At 39.4% G+C, this 18,679-nt stretch overlaps 1 protein-coding gene across 3 annotated transcripts in view; it reads left to right on the forward strand.

The window, feature by feature from the left end:
* The window catches only part of LOC124168477 (DNA-directed RNA polymerases I, II, and III subunit RPABC3), a 595,544-nt gene that overhangs the window by 397,713 nt on the left and 179,152 nt on the right, over nt 1–18,679 (forward strand). Inside the window, exon 1 of one of the 3 annotated variants that reach the window (XM_046546755.1) lies at nt 13,686–14,262. The exons of the other annotated variants lie outside the window; for them this stretch is intronic. Within the exon in view, the coding sequence (XP_046402711.1) occupies nt 14,187–14,262 (76 nt within the window). The 5' untranslated portion in view covers nt 13,686–14,186. Of the gene's footprint in view, nt 1–13,685; nt 14,263–18,679 lie in introns of those variants that run through there. 3 annotated transcript variants of the gene reach the window in all.

Below are 18,679 nucleotides of genomic sequence, written 5' to 3' on the forward strand. Positions count from 1 at the left end.
CCGGAAGAGGAAGTGACAAGAAAAAGACAAAAAGGTCGTGAAGCTCCCTTCGCACTATTTTTTTCATGGATTTGTCCAAGCATGGAAGAATATGGACGGAAGAAAAATTATTCGTTAAATACACGTTGAACACAGTAATATCTTGACCCTGCACACGTCAACAGCTAACCGTCAATTTCTCATTCACTTTAGATGTCAGCACTAGAGGGCAACACAGGTTCTAACCATCTTTGTGTGAATGCGCGATAGTGCCAACGATTGCTGGAACAATCGTAATCTGAACAAGGCATTACGTCAGGAGATGTCACTATTTAGCGATCTCGTGGACGTTGCAAAATTTCCTTTAGTTAGCGACGTTGTTGCCACGACTCCTTCCGTTACTCTGTTTATCTTCTCTTGCATCGGTCGTGTTGGATTGAAAATATTGTCGAGGTGTCGTCAATGTCTTTCTTTCTTATTATCAAGCATATGACAAGGGGAGAAATTTATCGTTCAATCGCTGCATGGAAGTTACTTCAGGAGATGTCAATATTTTGTGAGTTTTCGGACGCTGCCAAATATCCCATCCACTAGATGGCGTAATTGCCTCGTCTCATTCCGTTATTTCGTGTATATTCTCATGAAGGGCTATGCGTCCGCTTCTTATTATCAAGCGAGTGGGAAGACGGTATATTCGAATTGATTGAGAGCCGCTTGATGCATTTTATGTGGAGACAGTGGCGTAATTATGGGGGGATTAGGGGATAGATCCCCTCCCCAAAACCTCAGAAAAATAAAACAAATTTGTTTAAAACAATATTCGAATTTCGACATTATATCTTCATCTGCTTAAATGTAAAGGTCATTAATTAATGATGTAAAATGTATTTCCAGAAGTGAAAATTTTCAAAAATTTTCCCATCATTACCCCCCCTCCAAAAGCATTTTCATAGTCACGCCACTGCGTGGATTGTCAGAGGTTAAGTTGGGATGTTGTAATTGAGTGAGCGGGGTAAAGTGAACAGTTTTCAATTTTGAAATTTTGTGGCCAAATTTTCCCGAGAGACCGTTGGTATTTGGCACCCGTATAGCTGTTTCCATAAATCATAATAATAGCGGTTTATTACAACAAACATTCACCTCAAATATATCGTAAATAAATTATGATTTGAAAAATTTGATAACTTAACCGATAGAATCCTTTTTATTATAATAATTGCCTTGGTTAGTTTTCAGCTCTTTTTAAATCACTGCATTGGATGTTTCGAAACATGGACAGAGGCTGATGTATGTAATTTTTGCGGATTTTTAAAATGTTTATATACCTTATATTTGTGGGATGTATTGATAGAATCAAAAAGTGTAGGACTTATTGTGAACTGAAAACAGAGGTCCTATCTGGGCTGACTCACTTCCTAAAGCGGTAGGATACTTGGAAAATAATTATAATTTGTCCCTTGGGAGAGTGTAATGCTGATAAATAACGCGATACGGTACACATTCAGAATAGGGGTAAGTAGTTTATTTCCCCGTATCTCATCGCATCTCGAGGATTTTTATTGTAGGAGTGTGCAAGAGTTTTAAATCCGCAACCCTACAATTACCATTCCAGTACTCTAAGCGTAGTAACTTAGTTCGTACGTAGCCTGCATCTGAATGGTTAATGCTACACCAGCGACTTATTTTGGGAATTACCCATGCTACACATCGAAGGAACTGAGGCAGGGGAAGTCAGAAAAAGATGCAAGGCGAAAGAGCAGCTAGCACTCGGGGTGCAGAATGCGCACAAGTGCGGTGGTTGCCGCTCCACAGGGCCGAGGCAACGCCCGCAGCAAAGGGGTAACAACTCGGAGTCGGCGGGGGCGGTTGTGTCGTTGACCCAGGGCGTTCGTCGGAGGCAGCCCGGAACGCGGCAAGGCCCCCGAAACTCCGACTCAGCCAACGTGCGAGGAGAGAGAGAAGAGGATAGAAGATTCCTTGGGAAGCACTCCAACTGCCGCGCTTCAAAAAAATACATGACGGGGCATTACGTACACGGTCGGCTGAGCTGTGGCAACGACCCTATCTATACCTCACCTTTGATCAACACAATTATGTACCCCCTTAAACACGCCACGGTAAGAATTCTAGCGCCACTTGGCCCAAAGTGTTCCGATTTAGAGAGACGTTTTTCATTTTAAGCAATCTACATCTAGGCAGGGGGTGTCAGGACACCGGCCGTTTACAGCTAAAAAAATGAAGTGCTCTAACGAAGCTGGGACTAGCGTTTATTAAAGTCCTTTATGGTTCGGGGGAAAAACGAATTCCCATATCTATCCGTTTGGCAAATATCTCTCTTAATTTATCGCTTCCATCGGATCTGGAAATATTGTGGGGCTCTAATATTGTTCTTCGTGTCGCTCTTTAAGATATCCATTCTCAATTGTTCTAATAATCTAAGCCAAGCGCGCAGCTCCCGAGTCTCTAGCGGCTCCCAGTCTTATTCGCTCAACATCTGGGAAACGCTGTCTGTACGTATGTAGCAGTTTTTGACGAACCGCGCAGCCTTCCTTTGTATTTTTTTCAGTTCGCGGATTAAGTCTTTCTGCACCGGATCCCATACGCTCGCTGCATATTCAAGGTGCGGTCGGACGAGTGCGAAATAGCACCTATCATGTAATCTAGCGCTGTTGCCTAGTGGGGAGATAATCACTAACATTCTTCCAGGGTCACACATACTTCTTGTGCTTGGCTAACGGATAAAGGGGAATACTGAACGCGTGAGCCATTATATTCATTTCTATGTAATTTTTAATGAGATAAGGATGCATTGAATCCATTACCTAAATGGAATTACCTTGCTGATCCAACATTTTTCCCAAGTAAGCGGTGCCGCTTTTCGATTCTAGAGTATGTTTTACTATTTCAGAAATAACATTCTGTTGTTTCATTATCTTTTCGATGGAGGTACTGGTCTCTATTTCAACTTCCATCAGTTTGGCTCTAATGGTTTTTAATGGTACTATATGATTTCAAATTCTTGATTGCCTTGTGATTGACCGTATTTTTCAGGTGAATTATGGTGCTCATTACAATACACACTTCGTAAATAATTAGTCCTAGTATTTCGAGGTACCATCCACTGAATGCTTGAGTAACAAGACAGTGGCCTATGGAGAAACAATAATCATGATATTGGTAACATGAATCTGTCATGCTTATAAGTTGAACTATCTAGAGGCTGCTTGAAAAAGAAGCATTAAAAATAATTTATATTGGACCTCAGTTGTGATTTGAGGACCACTCAATTACTAATAATTACACGCACTGTTCTACTTTCTGTTGCCAAAAGCTCCGTCGTTCAGCAGGTCGCAAAACCACCTCGAACTTTACCAAAGTGGGTCTAAGTGTATTAGGGTTTTAGTGATGCGTATATGTTGAACTATCGGGAGGCTGCTTAAAAACGAGGTAATAAAAATAATGCATGGTGGAGCTTACCTGTAGTTATGATTGGAAAACAACTCAATCAATTACTGGGAATTACAAACAGATAGTTCCATTTTCTCTTGTCAAAGGACCCGTCGTTCATCAGGTCGCAAACTACTACCTCGAACTTTTCCAAAGTGGTTCTTGTGTGTATTTGGGTGCTAGTTATGCTTATAAGTTTAACTATCTGGAGACTGCTTGAAAGAGAGAAATTAAACATAATGCATATGAGAGCTTAGTTGTTATTGGAAGGCCACTCAATCAATCACTTGGAATTACATGTAAACTTTTCCATCTTCTGTTGCCAAAAGATCCGTCCTTCAGGAGATCGCAAACTACTACCTTGAACGTTTCCAGAGTGTCTCTTGTGTATATTTGGGTTTGTTGACTTGTCGAGGAAACAACTGGGTTGGAATAAAAAGTCGGTCCTTCTCAGCCTTGAGCTCTCCTCCCATTTTCGTTCCCCTGTGTCTATACTGCTTCTGTGCCCGTGGGGTTTGCTTAGACGCCTCTCTCGGGAGGTTCCCCTTTAAAAGCCTTGGGTTCGCCGTGTCGTGTGTGCGTTGGGTTCTTGCCTCCTCCTCTCCATCCTTTTCCGTAGAGGTCGCTTCTATCACGATCAACCCCAGCTCATATCTCCATCACGATGACGCTTTCAGTCCCATGCCATTGTTGTCACGTGCCCCGCGAGGGCTGTGTGAGAAAGGGTGCGAAGAAAGTGCTCACTGACGTCTTCATTTCCCTGGTCCTTACACGACCCCGCCTCCGTCGTTTTCTTATGTCAAACACGGGTTGGTTTTCTAGCGAGGCTCTTAGATTTCTTTAGCCTACTCAGTCGCGGGACATATCTGCCGTTATTTTTGATCCGAATTTCATGTTTTCTCGTTAATTTAATGCTAACAAACAACCTAAGCGATTTCTGTGAATCATGCTTTTACATGATGCTGTCATCGGCCAGGAGAAAATCGACTAGTAGCTATAACGACGTGTTACTTAGCCTAGCCAAAAATAAGCGTCGATGTATTGTATACAATAAGCCAGGGCTGAGGAGGATAGTGAGGGCCTTGGCTCGTCACACCGTATGCTTTGAAATTTATGTAGCTCTACAGGCATATTTCTTGAATATTTATCTTGCTTTCTCATTGCATTTTGATTTTCAGATTTAACCATAAGGTCGTGTTAAAAGGTACTTAATGAGTATCCACAAGAAATTGTAAAGTATGTCATTAATATATGTCTTATCTCATTTTTAAGTGTGATATATATTACTGCGTGCACATTATCAGAATCTTAACACCATTGCCCGATAACAGTTATATCTGGAATTTGTGGGCTCAAATATGGAACTGAATCAGGTGATCTGGACCTTGGAGGGACGAGAAAAGCATTGCTATCATATTCAATATCATTTCCATACGTTTGCCATTAGGTCCTTACTGGTTTCCAACCGTCTCTATGGAAACGAGCCGTTTCCATGGAAACGGCGTTTCATACTGTCCAATCTCAGATCTGGAGTTTATTTTTGATTGGCCACGCCTCAGTAGAGGTCGTCAACCTTTTCATCACAGTGACGGAATCTTCAAATGGACATCGTTTCTCGTTGATCGTATACATGTGTGTTTTTATCTTTTTTCACGAATTGATATTATGAATTAATGACAAATTTTCTTCTTTTATAGAGTTATTCTATGAACGCTCATAATATCAAAAACTGTTAAATTAAATGGCAGAATATTATTGAACAGGCCGCTTAGATTGTTTCGCGGTGCGCAGCAAGCTGAATGGTGCTCTCCATTGAGCATTATTTTATTTAATAATATAGTAATTTCAACTAAAATCTCGAATTCGAGAGCAGCTTAAGGAAATTTTTCTTGAGAATTCAGCCTCTATAGGACATGGCGATGGACAATTGACGTCGCTTTGATGTATCCCTCATTTGTTCTTTCGTTTCTGTCTGTAACTAGGAGCGTTTTACGTCCTTCCAATTACTTATTACTTAATTAAAGTACAACAGTGGGATTCTTGATCTTTTCCCTGAGATTCTACTCTTCTCCTCCCGTGATTAACGTTCTTTCGATAAGCCTTTCCTCGTCATAAACCAGCTCTTATCGTTACCAGCTCTTCCTCCATCTTGATCTTCTTACGGGAGCTCTAGTATTGGTCTAAAATACTGTCCGCCTGCTTGCTTTGCTCCTCCTGTTAATTTTTCTCACCGCTCCGGCAGCTAATGCTCAGGAGCTTAGTATCCCAGTGGGTAGATTTCTTGGTTGCTGATCAAATATGTAGTTCAAATTTCAGGTGAGGCTTTTGGACCCCCCCCCCCAATTAATCCTCGAAATCCCAAGGTGGCCCTGGAACTGCCCCCTCTTATCCTAAGTCTGTTTTATACTTGCCATTGGCTTAGTTCAGGGTGACTTCTGTCTTCACCTATCAAAATATATCTTCGTGTTTAATCACTGAGCCTGTGAAAGGAAGCTCTACCTTGCTATGGGATAGTTCTTCCTGGGAAGGTGGTGCAGTTTGAATGGAGTGTAGCTGTAAATATGTCATTTTCTCCTCTCACCGCACTCTCTCCTCAAAATAGAGGCTTGTTCGTTACGGAAGATCGTCTTATCCTTGCGATATGACCACGCGAGAAGTGTGCCAAAGCCCATAAGAATCCTCCGGTTCTTCCAGGTTCAAATTCTGGGTAAAGCCTTCGGGCACGTCAAAACAAAAGAAATATCATAGAAGTGTGATGTCCAGGGGAAGAAACTTGCCTGTCTACAGTTCGATTAAGTCGCTAGCCGTTGAGTGCAAAGAAAATTTTAACGAGTACGTTTTGGAGATTTCTTCGCCAGAAATGAGTGTTTCTGAAATTCCTGTCATCTTCCATTGCCTGCAATTTTCAAAATACCTTCTCCAATATTTCCAAATTCATTTTCACTGAAAGGAGAATCCATCGAAGGGCCACCAACTTTTAAACACGCTATATTATATATGTGTTAGTGTCTCGCGCTTTTGGCTTAGTTTTCGTCCGGATTGAGCTATAGTCTAACGGTCTGAGAATCATCATACCCTTCGCAACATCGTACCTTTGCGAAATTGGATTTTCTACTTTGGTCAACATTAAAACCAAGGCAATAAATTGACTGGACCTGGAAGACGAATTTATTGTGTTTACTAACTGTTTCTCACGAAAGTTTTTTTTCCTTAAAATGCATTTGCAATTACTTAGATATCAAAATAATTAAAAGGTTTTGTTTTGACAAAATCTGTAAAATATAATGATATTTTTAATGTCCTAAGTTAATTCTTTTGAAAATCCCGATGGCCGTCTAAGTTTATGTACATAGTCCACCATTTTATTTGTATATATCTCGCGACCCCCATTTTGGAACCGCAGGCCTAACCTATCCGAACAAATTTTCGGGCTTAATCACCGCGTGAGCTCATGTTTTGTGACTATTAAGCGATAAGCCTCATGTTTCCTTTCTTTGTAATCAGAGGAGGGTGTCATGTATCCATGATCTCTGCAATTCGTCCTCTACTGTACTCTCTGTCGTAAATTTCTCCCGGCACACCCACCTAACTAATATACACTCATCCGAATTTTGACGTCAATAATTCGTCCCGTCTGCCTCTGCGCCTCCGCCATGCGTAACCAAGCCAACGGACTCCAACCGGGGTCACGCGGTTCATCATCCCAGGTCTGAGTGCGGGAGGCAGAGTCGCGGGGATCTACTCCAGGCGTCACCATGGCAACGAGGGGCGTGTAGCGCGGGAGGGATTCGGTTGAATGTACGCGTATTCCCGGCGAAAACAGTCGCCGTGACTACGGCCTCAACAGCTGTGATTGCTTTCTACTCCAACGGCTTGGTGGTATTTTACGGGGGCGTTGTCCGGGAAGGCGTGGCAGGTGGATATTTGGCCAGGTATGTTACTTCAGAGGATGCATACCTCCCTCGCGATCGGTCTTTTTTACTTGCGGATCACTCGCTTCATAATTATGTTATTAATTATGAAGCGGGTAATGCGCCGTAATGGATATTATTATGTTATTATGGAAGCTCCTCACTTCTTCGTGTACATCGGCCGTTTGCGGGCTAACCCTGAATTAAGTATATTCCACTGCTGTCAAGCGACTCAAAACTACTACTTCTTGCTTAATTGCGTTATGTATTATAAAACTGATTTCATTAATGGTATTCTTCAATGGTGAAATGCATATTAAGGTGACGTAGTATGAAAATAAGTCAATGATGAATTGACATTAAAATTAGCAATTTTTCCGGGTTTATGAGTCTACATTATCGTTATACATCGCCTCCAGAAGATCTAGTTTTACTGCTGGCATTCTCTGCTTATAACTCAACTAATGCATCGGCGATTTATCTTTCTTTTGCAGTGATGTCATAATATAACGCACCTTATTTCAGTATTTTTCCAATGCGTCGTTTTATTTTAATGATAAAAGATATTTTTCAGTCCATGGGGAATCATACTGGTAGTAAATAATGGAGTAGTAGCAAATTTCTGATATCCTGGCTGCTTTTCTGTTTTTTTCCCATGTTCCTAAGGTTCTGCTGTGACTAATCCGATATAGTATTGATATATTAATTTTTTCTTTTCATTCGCAATAACTACGCCGCTACCTCTGTGTTTACGTCCCACGCAGGAATGATTGCCTTTCACCCCACATAGTTAATGGAATTTTACGAGGGTGGAGTTCGGAGAATGTGATAATGGAACATTCCGCAGGGATTGTGGGTTCTTACGTTCATCTTACCATGAAGAGCTTTCCCGTGTGTCTTGAGAGATGGGATCATGTATCGGCGAAGGGGATCTTCATTATTGGTTCTCAGACCCATCTGATGAGTGTTGTTCTACTTCTCATGTTGAATATGGCCTATCGTATTCCAGATATGATTACATCTTCCTCGAAGTTTTTATTCTGGGAAACCTCGACTTTTTCATCATCATCCCTCCAAGTAGTACGTCGTTTCCTTATTTTACCTTTGATTAGTTGCTTGATTGAGACACTAGACGAGCTTCTGACTCGCCATTTTCCTTCTTTTTTATCGTGATTCGTTTTATTGGTTGCTCAAGTAGTCCGTGCCGTAATATTAGCCGAAGATACTTCTTTTCCGTTATATGTAAGTTTTATATTAGTATTATTCTCTAGTCTCTACTTACCTTCATCTACGTACTTCGGAATATAATCGTAGTCTTATATGACATCCACGCATTGGTCTGCTGCGAATCTTTACATGGTTATTCGGCTCTTAGGTACAATTGAAGCGTAAATACGAGTAAACTCGAGTCTTTTCGAGAAATCGTTTGTTTAGTTTTGAAACTGAAAACCTGATTCAAGGTGAAAAACGGTCAGAATATCTCCATTGTGTTTCTGAATTTTTGGAATTAAATTTTGGCGAAGAGAAAATATCGCAGATCCTCTGGGTAAGTAATAATTTTGGGTATATGCAATAACATCGCATATTAGCTTCCGCTTGTTCTGCACCATTACTATTTCGTTATCATTAGAATTTTAGCTGTGTAATTTTTTATAGGAGCTCAACACTGATTTAGACCCTCCAATTTCTGTGTTAAAAATGATTTATCTACTGTAAATTATCTGTTCGACTATTTATCGTTCTTATACCTTGTATGTTATTTTTTTTTGGAATATGGTTGTGTATTTTGGGAGCAATATAACATTAACACTTGCCATACACACGATCTTGGGAATTCGTTTTTCATGTGATGTTCCTTTCATTCTGATAGATTTTTGTTTCTCCGTTTAATCTTAGTTTAGATACAGAGACAGACACACTTGCTGTTATATACCTGACGTCTCCCGTAACCTTCATAATATTCACAGATATGATTGAATAGTGGTTCTCTTACCTGCTCTGCTGCCAAATTGGCCATTTGAATATTCGCCGCTAAGTACTTCTCGTAAATTGTCACCTCCAAAAGTATTTACTTAACTAAATACATCGTATGTACTCGGTAATGCATTACTACGATATCAGTGGTCATTTGAATGAATTTGCGACTGATATTGGCTATCAAACGGTTATTTTAATTATTTTTTTCTTATGCCAGTCATTAGCGCCCTTCAAGCACGCTACGTGATTTGCGAATAGAGCCTTCCATAAATTATTCTTAGTTTGACGTGCATTTCCAGTGATAAAAGTCCTGTGTTCCAGCATATTTAAGCTTTAAAAAAATAAAAATCAGGTAAGTACTCGATATATTTTCGTCAGATATTTATTTTTTATGGCGTGCATCATTATTCGTACACTTAAGTACATTCAAAATACATACGCGCGTGCATGACTTCGGTTAAATTTCTATAATATAATTGCGTTTGGTCCAGATGCATTAAGACCATAATTTTACGAACTACTGTAAGAACTCTGGGAACTACTGTAAATTTCGGGAGGGTTGGCAACCCAATCAGCAAACACCTTTTCAAGAAATATCTACTTGATCACTCTGAGGGAATGAGATAAACTTCCGTTTTACCTATTGCCGATTCCTTTTCCTGTTACCTGAAGGAGGGAAGGGTGTTCTTGTAGAGGGAGAGGGGTATTTGCGGGGCGTGGTCTATTCCTGTAGCCACGCCCCCTTTTCCAAGCCCCGCCCCCCTTTTCCATAATGCTGCGGCCGCTGCGGACTGGTCCTGCCCCCGACTAAGCCACTGCGCCGCCCCCGCCTTGGTCTCTCTGACACGTCGAAGGCCTGTGTGTGGCCGTTTCGCCTCTTTAATGGGTTTCTTATGACCTTCTATGCGATAGATTGGATGTATTACCGTAATTTTCCATGTATATTACTTACTTTCTCATCCCATGTATCAATCTTACGCCATATCAATGAAAATGAACTTTCTCTTCACGTCAACTGTTACTTCATCAAACTGCATAATCCGTTTAATCGTCCAGGCTGAAAGCAATTATTAACGCATTTCTTTCAGACCCTTAGGAAACAATTTTACACTGTCTAAACATGTCCTCTGAGAGTCTTTCGTAAGCCTTCACATTCGAACCATACGTTATTCTTTATAAATGTATTGTTTTTTATTTAAAAAAAATATGATTGAAAATTCAAAGACGAATTTTCAAAAATTAATTGAAATTCGCAGCGGCGAATTGTAATGTATTGGAAAAAATTCAAAAACCTACCAAATTGGTCCAAAAAAATATTAAAATTGGAAAAATATTTTAAAAATAATACTTTCTATACATTAATCATTAAATGATTTCAAATTTGTGCCAATGAATTTTTTTTATGTTTCCTTTTCCACACAAACATCACAGTACAGAGTCAGCAGTACCCATCCGCCATTTTGTTTGTATGATTTTGTGAACTGGGTGATCGGGATGCTTTTTGGACTCACCGGTGCAGCCTATGAGACGCACAATCGGCGCGACAACTGTCGTGAGATTTCGCAAACATTTGACTGCGTATTTTTCATAGTTACGAACTTAAGTCTTTATTACTGGAAAGATGACTCGAAAGAAGAAAGTTCTCTCTTACAGCCCTTTCCTTTCCTCAATCTGCTCATAAAGCATATTGTGATTCTTCTTCTACCGCTTTTGCATTATGAAATTCATTGCATCACCTTACGCTCTATCATGTGAAAATATCTATTTGGCGAGAAGTGATTTCATTTGAATATTAAAATCCAACTTCATCCAAAATTGCATCCATATTTATAGCTAAAGAATTGCCACTAGCCTTAAGAAATCTTTTTGGCAGTGCATTGAGTGGAATTGCTCCGTGATATCCCTCTCTTCAGCCATTAGTGGTTAATAAAAGAGTGATTTCAGTTAGGAATTTAGTTTTTCGGTGATTATAGAAATAAGCCGCCTCAAGGCGAAGAAAAGTTATTTTTATATCGAGGTTGTCACTTTTGTTCTTTCCATGGTTCGCATGTGCGCGTGTTAATAGAAATTGTATTTTACTACATTGAGAAGTCCCCGCGTTTTCTCCTAACTAGTCCTTTGTCGCTGTAAATCCGTTTTCAAAGGACACTGGCAAGAGGCCTAGTTCGCATTTCCGGCTTGTTTGTGATCTCGTACACGCTATCTGAACAAGGTCTCTTCTACTTACTATGCCCACCACATTCCTCTGTAAGTTCCCCGTTGCATATCACGGGAGTCTCAAGTGGGTACAATTTATCATTCATTTGTGTATGAGTTCAGTATTTCCTGGGAATTCCTAATGTACCATCGTGATGATTATGCGTATACGTTTCACATTATACCCACATCTTACTATAAGCATTAGAGCATCCATCCAAATTTTAATGCAGTCACTATATGTATTAGAGTGTTTTCTTTGTTTTAAAAGGGCTTATTGTTAATATGTGTGCATGTCTTGGAAGTCGCGTAAATCCGACTCTTAATTGCAGTTAATTTTCTGATAATTTTGTTATTGTAATTTAAAAGTTATTTTGATGATTGTGCGTTATTTTATTATGAAATTGCCTCTTGTTTGATCACTAATCAATTTTAATTAGAAAAGAAATCATGAAATACTTTTAACACCTAAACAGTTTAATATCGTGATGCCTGCATGGTTGAATACAATCTGATATTTCGTGGCATCTGTTAAAACGCGCATACTACCAAGAGGCTGAATGAGTCAGTGTGATATCTTAAGTGACTGCCAGCTGTTAACTTAATATAATAAAAGCTCGCGGCTTACTGCCGCATTAGCGTAATGTCCGGTTGTTTCATGTTCAAACCGTGGAGTCCAGTGGATTACTTCAATATTTTATCTCTGTATTTTCATAAATGTACAGAATTGTTGTGTAGGCCAGCGAAATCAGGAAATCTCGTCCATGGCGTCAGAAAAACTTCATGACATAAATCGGAAGAACCTCAGCGTTTTAGGATGGCTGAGGGCGTGCGTCTTTGACACGGTAGTTACGTTAAATATGCCGTAGGAAATTTGGAGTCTACAGCTTTCTTTTTTTCATTGTAATTTATGTTCGAGGTTTATTTTAATGCTTCTTACAAGTTAAATATGAAATGCATGTAGATGATTTTCGCCGATGACTTTCCCTTTTTGCCACAGCACTGCCAAAATGAGAATGCCTACGTTGCAGCTATCATCATTGGTTATGCCTTACCAAAAGCAAGCCTCTGAAGACATGTGGTTGCATAGTTTCTGTGCTTTTACGGGAGGAAATAGAGTCATGCTATCCATATTGAAATAGTCTTCGGAGTATTATTTCCGTATTGAAACAAAGTCTTCGAAGTCGAGAGAACTTCATTAAGATATCTATATTCTAATGAAGTACTCTGCGACTTCACTTCAGGTTGAAACATATTTGAACTTCATTGATGTGATTTACCAGGAAAATATTAAGTCATATGTAGAATTATTTAATAATATTTTTCAATGATTGCACATCTTGAAACTTCATGTCCCATTCTCTCCGGACCTATGAGAGGACTCTAAACCAGGTTAAGCACAATAATCTCATAGGAACTTAATTAATGCGATTTCCCAGGATTGCACGAAGTCTTGTGCTTATTTTTTTTAACAGTAATGCATTTACTAACTTCATATCTCATTCTTTCTGGAGTTCAGTTAAGAAACGCTCGACTCCACTTGTCTAGAAATCGATCTAACCAAGATTCTCGGATATGGCCACCTCGTCGCCCGTCGCTGACACTGGAGAATGGCGGCTAGATGAGATTGTGGTGTGGGCGAAGGAGGGTGGCGAAGTATGTGGGAGGATTTTGTAATAATCTGTCGACCTCCATTCTTGTGGCCAAAAGGGGCTTCCCTCACTCCCCTGCCCGCCTCCCCCTATTGGTCCCTCGCCGTTCCCTGTGATCTTGTACTCGCCCGCTCACGTGGGAGCGCAAGGCTTCTCTCTCTGCCGTACCCGAACCGTTGGGGTAAGCACGGGGGCTTGAGATGTCACATGGAAGGGAGGAAGGGTTGTTAGTGAACTGCTAGTGAGGAAGGGGGGTGGTTCATAATGGATGGAGAAGCCTTCCTCAGTCAAGGGGGTTTGCGATGTCCTCATCTTCTAGTGGTCGGCGGGGAGGTTAATACTTAAAAAGGAGGGGAGCAGTGTGTTGGTAAGGGGTTAGCGATGTGAGATCTCCCCTGCTGAACGCCGCCTCCTTTGAACACCAGCCCACCCCTCCTTCTCTACGGCACTCTCCGCGCCTGGGGGATGTGCCTAGCGAGGTGAGTGCAGTTACTGGGCACAGGACGTGCTGGAGCTGTTGGAAGCGTTGTTAGTTCGACATCATGGATGGAACTTGGCTAGACGAGACGGGCAGACGAGGAGTTGACTTTGTAGTTGGAACAGTGATCCCTATTCTTTCATTGAGGTCTTCTCGGAATGATTGTACTGGATTTTGTCGGGACAGTGAAGCAGTGATCGTGGTTTTTTGACTCGGAAAGCAGCTCTGAAATTTCCAGACGTTGGTCCGTTGTTGGAAAAGTGGATTCATGGCTTCAGTGGTTTGTTCATGGAGGACTCGGGAAAGTGCCCTCTAAATATTCTAAGTAGAAGTTGGGCGTGTTGTTGGAGCTGTGATAATTCGTTCCAGCTCCCGTAGAAGGTGTTACCAGATTACGTGATACCTCCTCAATTGTACCCAGTCTGGCATTTCGTAGCATTTGCAAGAGCATTCGGCGAAAGGTGCAGTTAGGAGCCGTAACTATCGCGTCCGGACACGTAATGTTCACCACTTGATTCTGTTCCATCCCCATTCGGGATTATTCTTATGATCCTCAATGGATTCCAATTGCATTACGCAGCTTACTGCAGTCATAGGATTTTGTCTGTCAGCTTTGATCTGGGTGAGTGTGACTAGTGACCATGGTTCTCATTGCTGCCTAATCAATTTCGGACTGTGAAAGTTGCGCATGGCTGTATCGCTCAACATTTCCATTGGCATCAAGAGTTCTCTTGGATTCGACCGAGGAGCTTAAGCTTGTTCCTGCAATGCGGTACAAGGTATTATCATTTTCTTCTTACCAATGGCAACTAGAAGTTGATGTATTGCTGATAAATCGCTATCCTTTAAGCTCATCAATAGTGTATATTGTCTGTATTTTGTACCTTTATTGACCCGAAGTTTATTCTCGTGGAGATAATAATTGGCATTACCTTTGGGTGATCCTACTAAAGACTCTTCACAGTGATTATTTTATCGGTGACCCAGATTTTGACTACTCTGAAGCCATAATTCAGGCAGAGGGTTGCATAATCTATGTTGGGTGAACTACATTTTTTCTAGCGAGCAATTCATACTAGTAACGGCTAGGACAATCAAGTGTATCGGAGAGAGTTAAATTCTTACATTATGGAAAAGTCTGCTTACGAAACTGTGATTTCCAACTGTTTTTGTGCCATTCATAATCTCTATCTCTCTCATTCATAATCATTTTTTAAATAACCTTCTGGAGCCCACAACTATTTCATACTGTAATTAGATGTGCTCAACGGTGTGAAGTATTAGTTTTAAAATTAGTATTCGTGCCCGTTATGACTTCAAGCTACTTGTTTTAACTGCAGTAGTGAGGAGAATTATTGTTGTAGATATTTAGTTAGCAGTATGGATGACGTGCCTTGTAGCGGATATTCACGCACATGAGAATTCAAAGTTATTTGAGTGTCTGAAAGCACCCTTACATTTGTGAAATACAACATATATATTTGAGCTATCTCTGTTGAATTTTTACATTTATTTTGTGATTTCTGGGTGCTGATGATGATATACATCTATCTTTCTTAATTTTAGGCTACCCCATGAATATTCAGCCGTCAAATGTTATGTGCAAGGTCGTTATGTGTGTTCATAGGGAACTATGAATACTCCTCAGGTGATTCTCCCTGATAAAACATGAGTAATATTCTTAATTGGGGATATTCACGCCGGCCATCGCGTAATAACTAGAGATATATGAGTTTTAAATTGAAAATTTACTAAAGTATTAATTTTTCTCGTATTTTGTGAATACATGATTTTTCTTTTACTAGTCTAAAATGGTCCAAACTGTATATTAGTGTAGAGAATCTCACCATAGACATCATTAATATCTCTGCTCGGCATTTTCTGGGCGTTTTTTTTTTTTGCCTCTAGTGAGTTTTTATTCATGTTTAGATTCGATAATAAATACTAAATTTTTGCCTGCCATTTTCCAATGTACGGTATTTTATTAATTCTAGGTTTTATTAATTTCTCCGTTTTACCCCCTTTCTTTCTTCATGTTGGAATTCATTTGCTTTGGGGTTGTTGTGAGTTTATTCTTGTCTTCGGTCTCCGTGGCTCTTATGAAATCACATACTGAAACACGTGATTTTTTACATTAAAAACGAATATACATGATCTATGAAGTGATGACAATTTTCTGTAATAAAACTAATTTATGTGCATTTACTGTATTTAATGCACCTTTTTTTATGTATGAGGCAACTTCTGAACTTGTACAGCTGAACTGAGGATTTTCATTTTGTCATTTCGTTTGATGCAGTGCCAACGATACCGACAATTGAATGGTGGAGATAATGATACATTTACGTTCGCGGAATGTAATGGTGGAACAATGGCTGGTAGGCGTGAGATGTCTGAGTAATTTCAACTCTGCTTTGCATCTATGTGAAATGTGACTTGAAGATGGAGAATTGTGGTTTCAGAAAAACTTTAAGCAGGGTATTGTGATTATTTTCCTTGTTTTAGATCACGAATTTTCACTCAAAGGTAACTATCACAGAGATAATTCATCGAAATAACCTGCCATATATGATTTGGTTAGCCTATTTTCTATGATGACACTTTATTCCCTGGTATTAATTTTTCTTTAACATAATTCCTCGTTAGACCTACTTAAATTCATTCTTAGCACCTAAAAATATTTATGGTTCATTTCGTCAATATTTAGGACCCCATGCACAGCTATATAACGCTAAATATCCTCTCAGCATTGGTTGGAAGTTAGCATAGTATATTTTGTGTTTGTAGGCGATGTTCAGTCTACCCGAATATTAATTATTGTATTCAGGAGCCAACCTGAAAACCATAAGTAGTACCATGCTCAAAACGAGTTTATTCTTCTTGTTCAGTCACTGCCATCTATTCAACGATTAGTCAAACCTTATTTCAGTAATTTCATATTTTGTGCAAATTGTTATAATCTAACCTAACTATGTTATTACGTTCTTTTCACTTGATTACTATGTATTTAGTGGAATATTGAGCCGGTTACCATGAATATTTTACCCTAAGCGTGATAATTTATGATTTGAGACTTAATATCTGACTCAGAGAAATATAGTAGAAAATTTCAACGAGACATATATAATATTGACGGTTGTAATTACAGTTTGCTAGGGATAATTGAAGTCAACAGGAGTTTGAAGGCCAAGGCAGAAGACAAATGGTCAGTTCAGTAGTTAATAAGGCTGGGTAAGTTAGAGGAATCAGAAGGATTTCTGCTTTGAAGGAGAAGAGAATGTCTACCGAATCCGCTAATGAACTAATACGGAACGATAATTATAGCATATTCTCATTGATTGGCATATTAACTCAATTGAAATGGCTTTTTATTCTTTAGTAGCTTATCCCAGATGGCCTTCAATTGTATTCAAAAGCAAATCGTGGTGTTTCACTTTGATATTCTTGAGAGAGTATCCCTATTTTATCCGTATTTTTAATGCGAGCAAAAATTTACCCTACCCTAGTACAGTTTACATTTATATTCCCAGGAGCATTTCTCAGCATAAAAACCATATTCAATTGATCCTACCATATAGCGTAAACATTCAAATAAATTCAGAGGTAAGGGAAGAAAGGGATAGGAACATATAATAGAAAAAGGACGAGGACAACGGTGCTGTGCTAGATGGAAAAAGCCGGAAATCAGAGGGTAAAAATGCTACCAGACTGGGACACGAACCCAGAACCTCCCATTTGCCCAATAAATAGCCATTTATTTAATCCATTTTGCTGGTCCGATTCGTCCAATCCCTTACCCATTTTGCAAATAGACTGTGCAAATAAAATAACACTGTTTTCTCAAGTATATCCATGTTAACTGAAAAATACTTCACTTATTTTTTTTATAATTAACACAATGGTCATTTTTGCTTAATTTCCTGTTGCTTAATCACTTCGTAGCTAAAGCTATACGTTATGAAAACACCGACCTTTTTCTTGTGATGGCCTTGGCCCTCCGTTAAATGATCGCTCGTTTTCTTTAAAGTGGTTAAAGCAGTATAACATTTTGCCGTCGGGAATATTAGAATTAGGTGCAGTTATTTTAATAAAATTTTCTTGGGAGGTTAGTGTTGCGAACTGCAAACATGATCGAAAGCAGTATAACATTTTACCGTCGGTAATATTAGAATTAGGTGCAGTTATTTTAATAAAATTTCCTTGGGAGGTTATTGTTGCGAACTGCCAACATGATCGATGAAGGGCAAAGGTTGAAAAAATCAAGTTTGTTCCACATTTTAGTTTTTATACCTAATCTACCGAATTGATAAGTCGGATTTCATATGGGGTCTTCGAAGTGACCTCATTACCATGGTCGAATTACAAGTGACTATCGATCGTCTCTCAACGTCAAGTAAGTCCTATTGATTGAAAATGTCAATATTCGCGCTTTGGTGGATTCGCGTGACACGTTAATCGGTTGATCGTGGATGACCTTTTAGAAGTTAGTTTGAAATTTTAACTCTATGTTTAAGTCAGATGTCTTCCAAGTGGACCAAAATTGAGGAAATTACCGTTGATTCTTCGCTAGTATATGTCCGTCATGGCGAATTCAAGGATTGAACAATTATTAATTATTAGTAGCATTAGTATATTTTGTTTATTTGGTTCCACTTATTGTTTTGAATATCGAAATTGACAAGGTTTACCTTTATACCTCTAATAAATCGAATAAGTGTACAGTTTTATCAACTTAAGTGAAGTTTTATTATTTTTTCGATTTTGTATTCTGTAGCAGAATTATTTTTTCGCTGTTGAAAGGAAATGTGTTCGTATCCTGTTTTAGCATGAGTGCTTTTTAATTTCTTATATTCATCGTGAAAGGTAACAGGTTTATTGTGTCAAGTCGCAAAAAAGCCTAGTCAGGGATATTTGCGCTATTATTTCTTGAAAACCGTATGATTTTAAATGGCTATCTCTATATACGTTGCATATTGTAACGGTATCCTGGTGATGAAATATCTCTTGGCAGAATTTTCTGTTTTTGCGTGGGACTTTTA

This window comes from Ischnura elegans, chromosome 11 (genome assembly GCF_921293095.1).
Source record: "Ischnura elegans chromosome 11, ioIscEleg1.1, whole genome shotgun sequence".
Taxonomy (NCBI): Eukaryota; Metazoa; Arthropoda; class Insecta; order Odonata; family Coenagrionidae; genus Ischnura; species Ischnura elegans.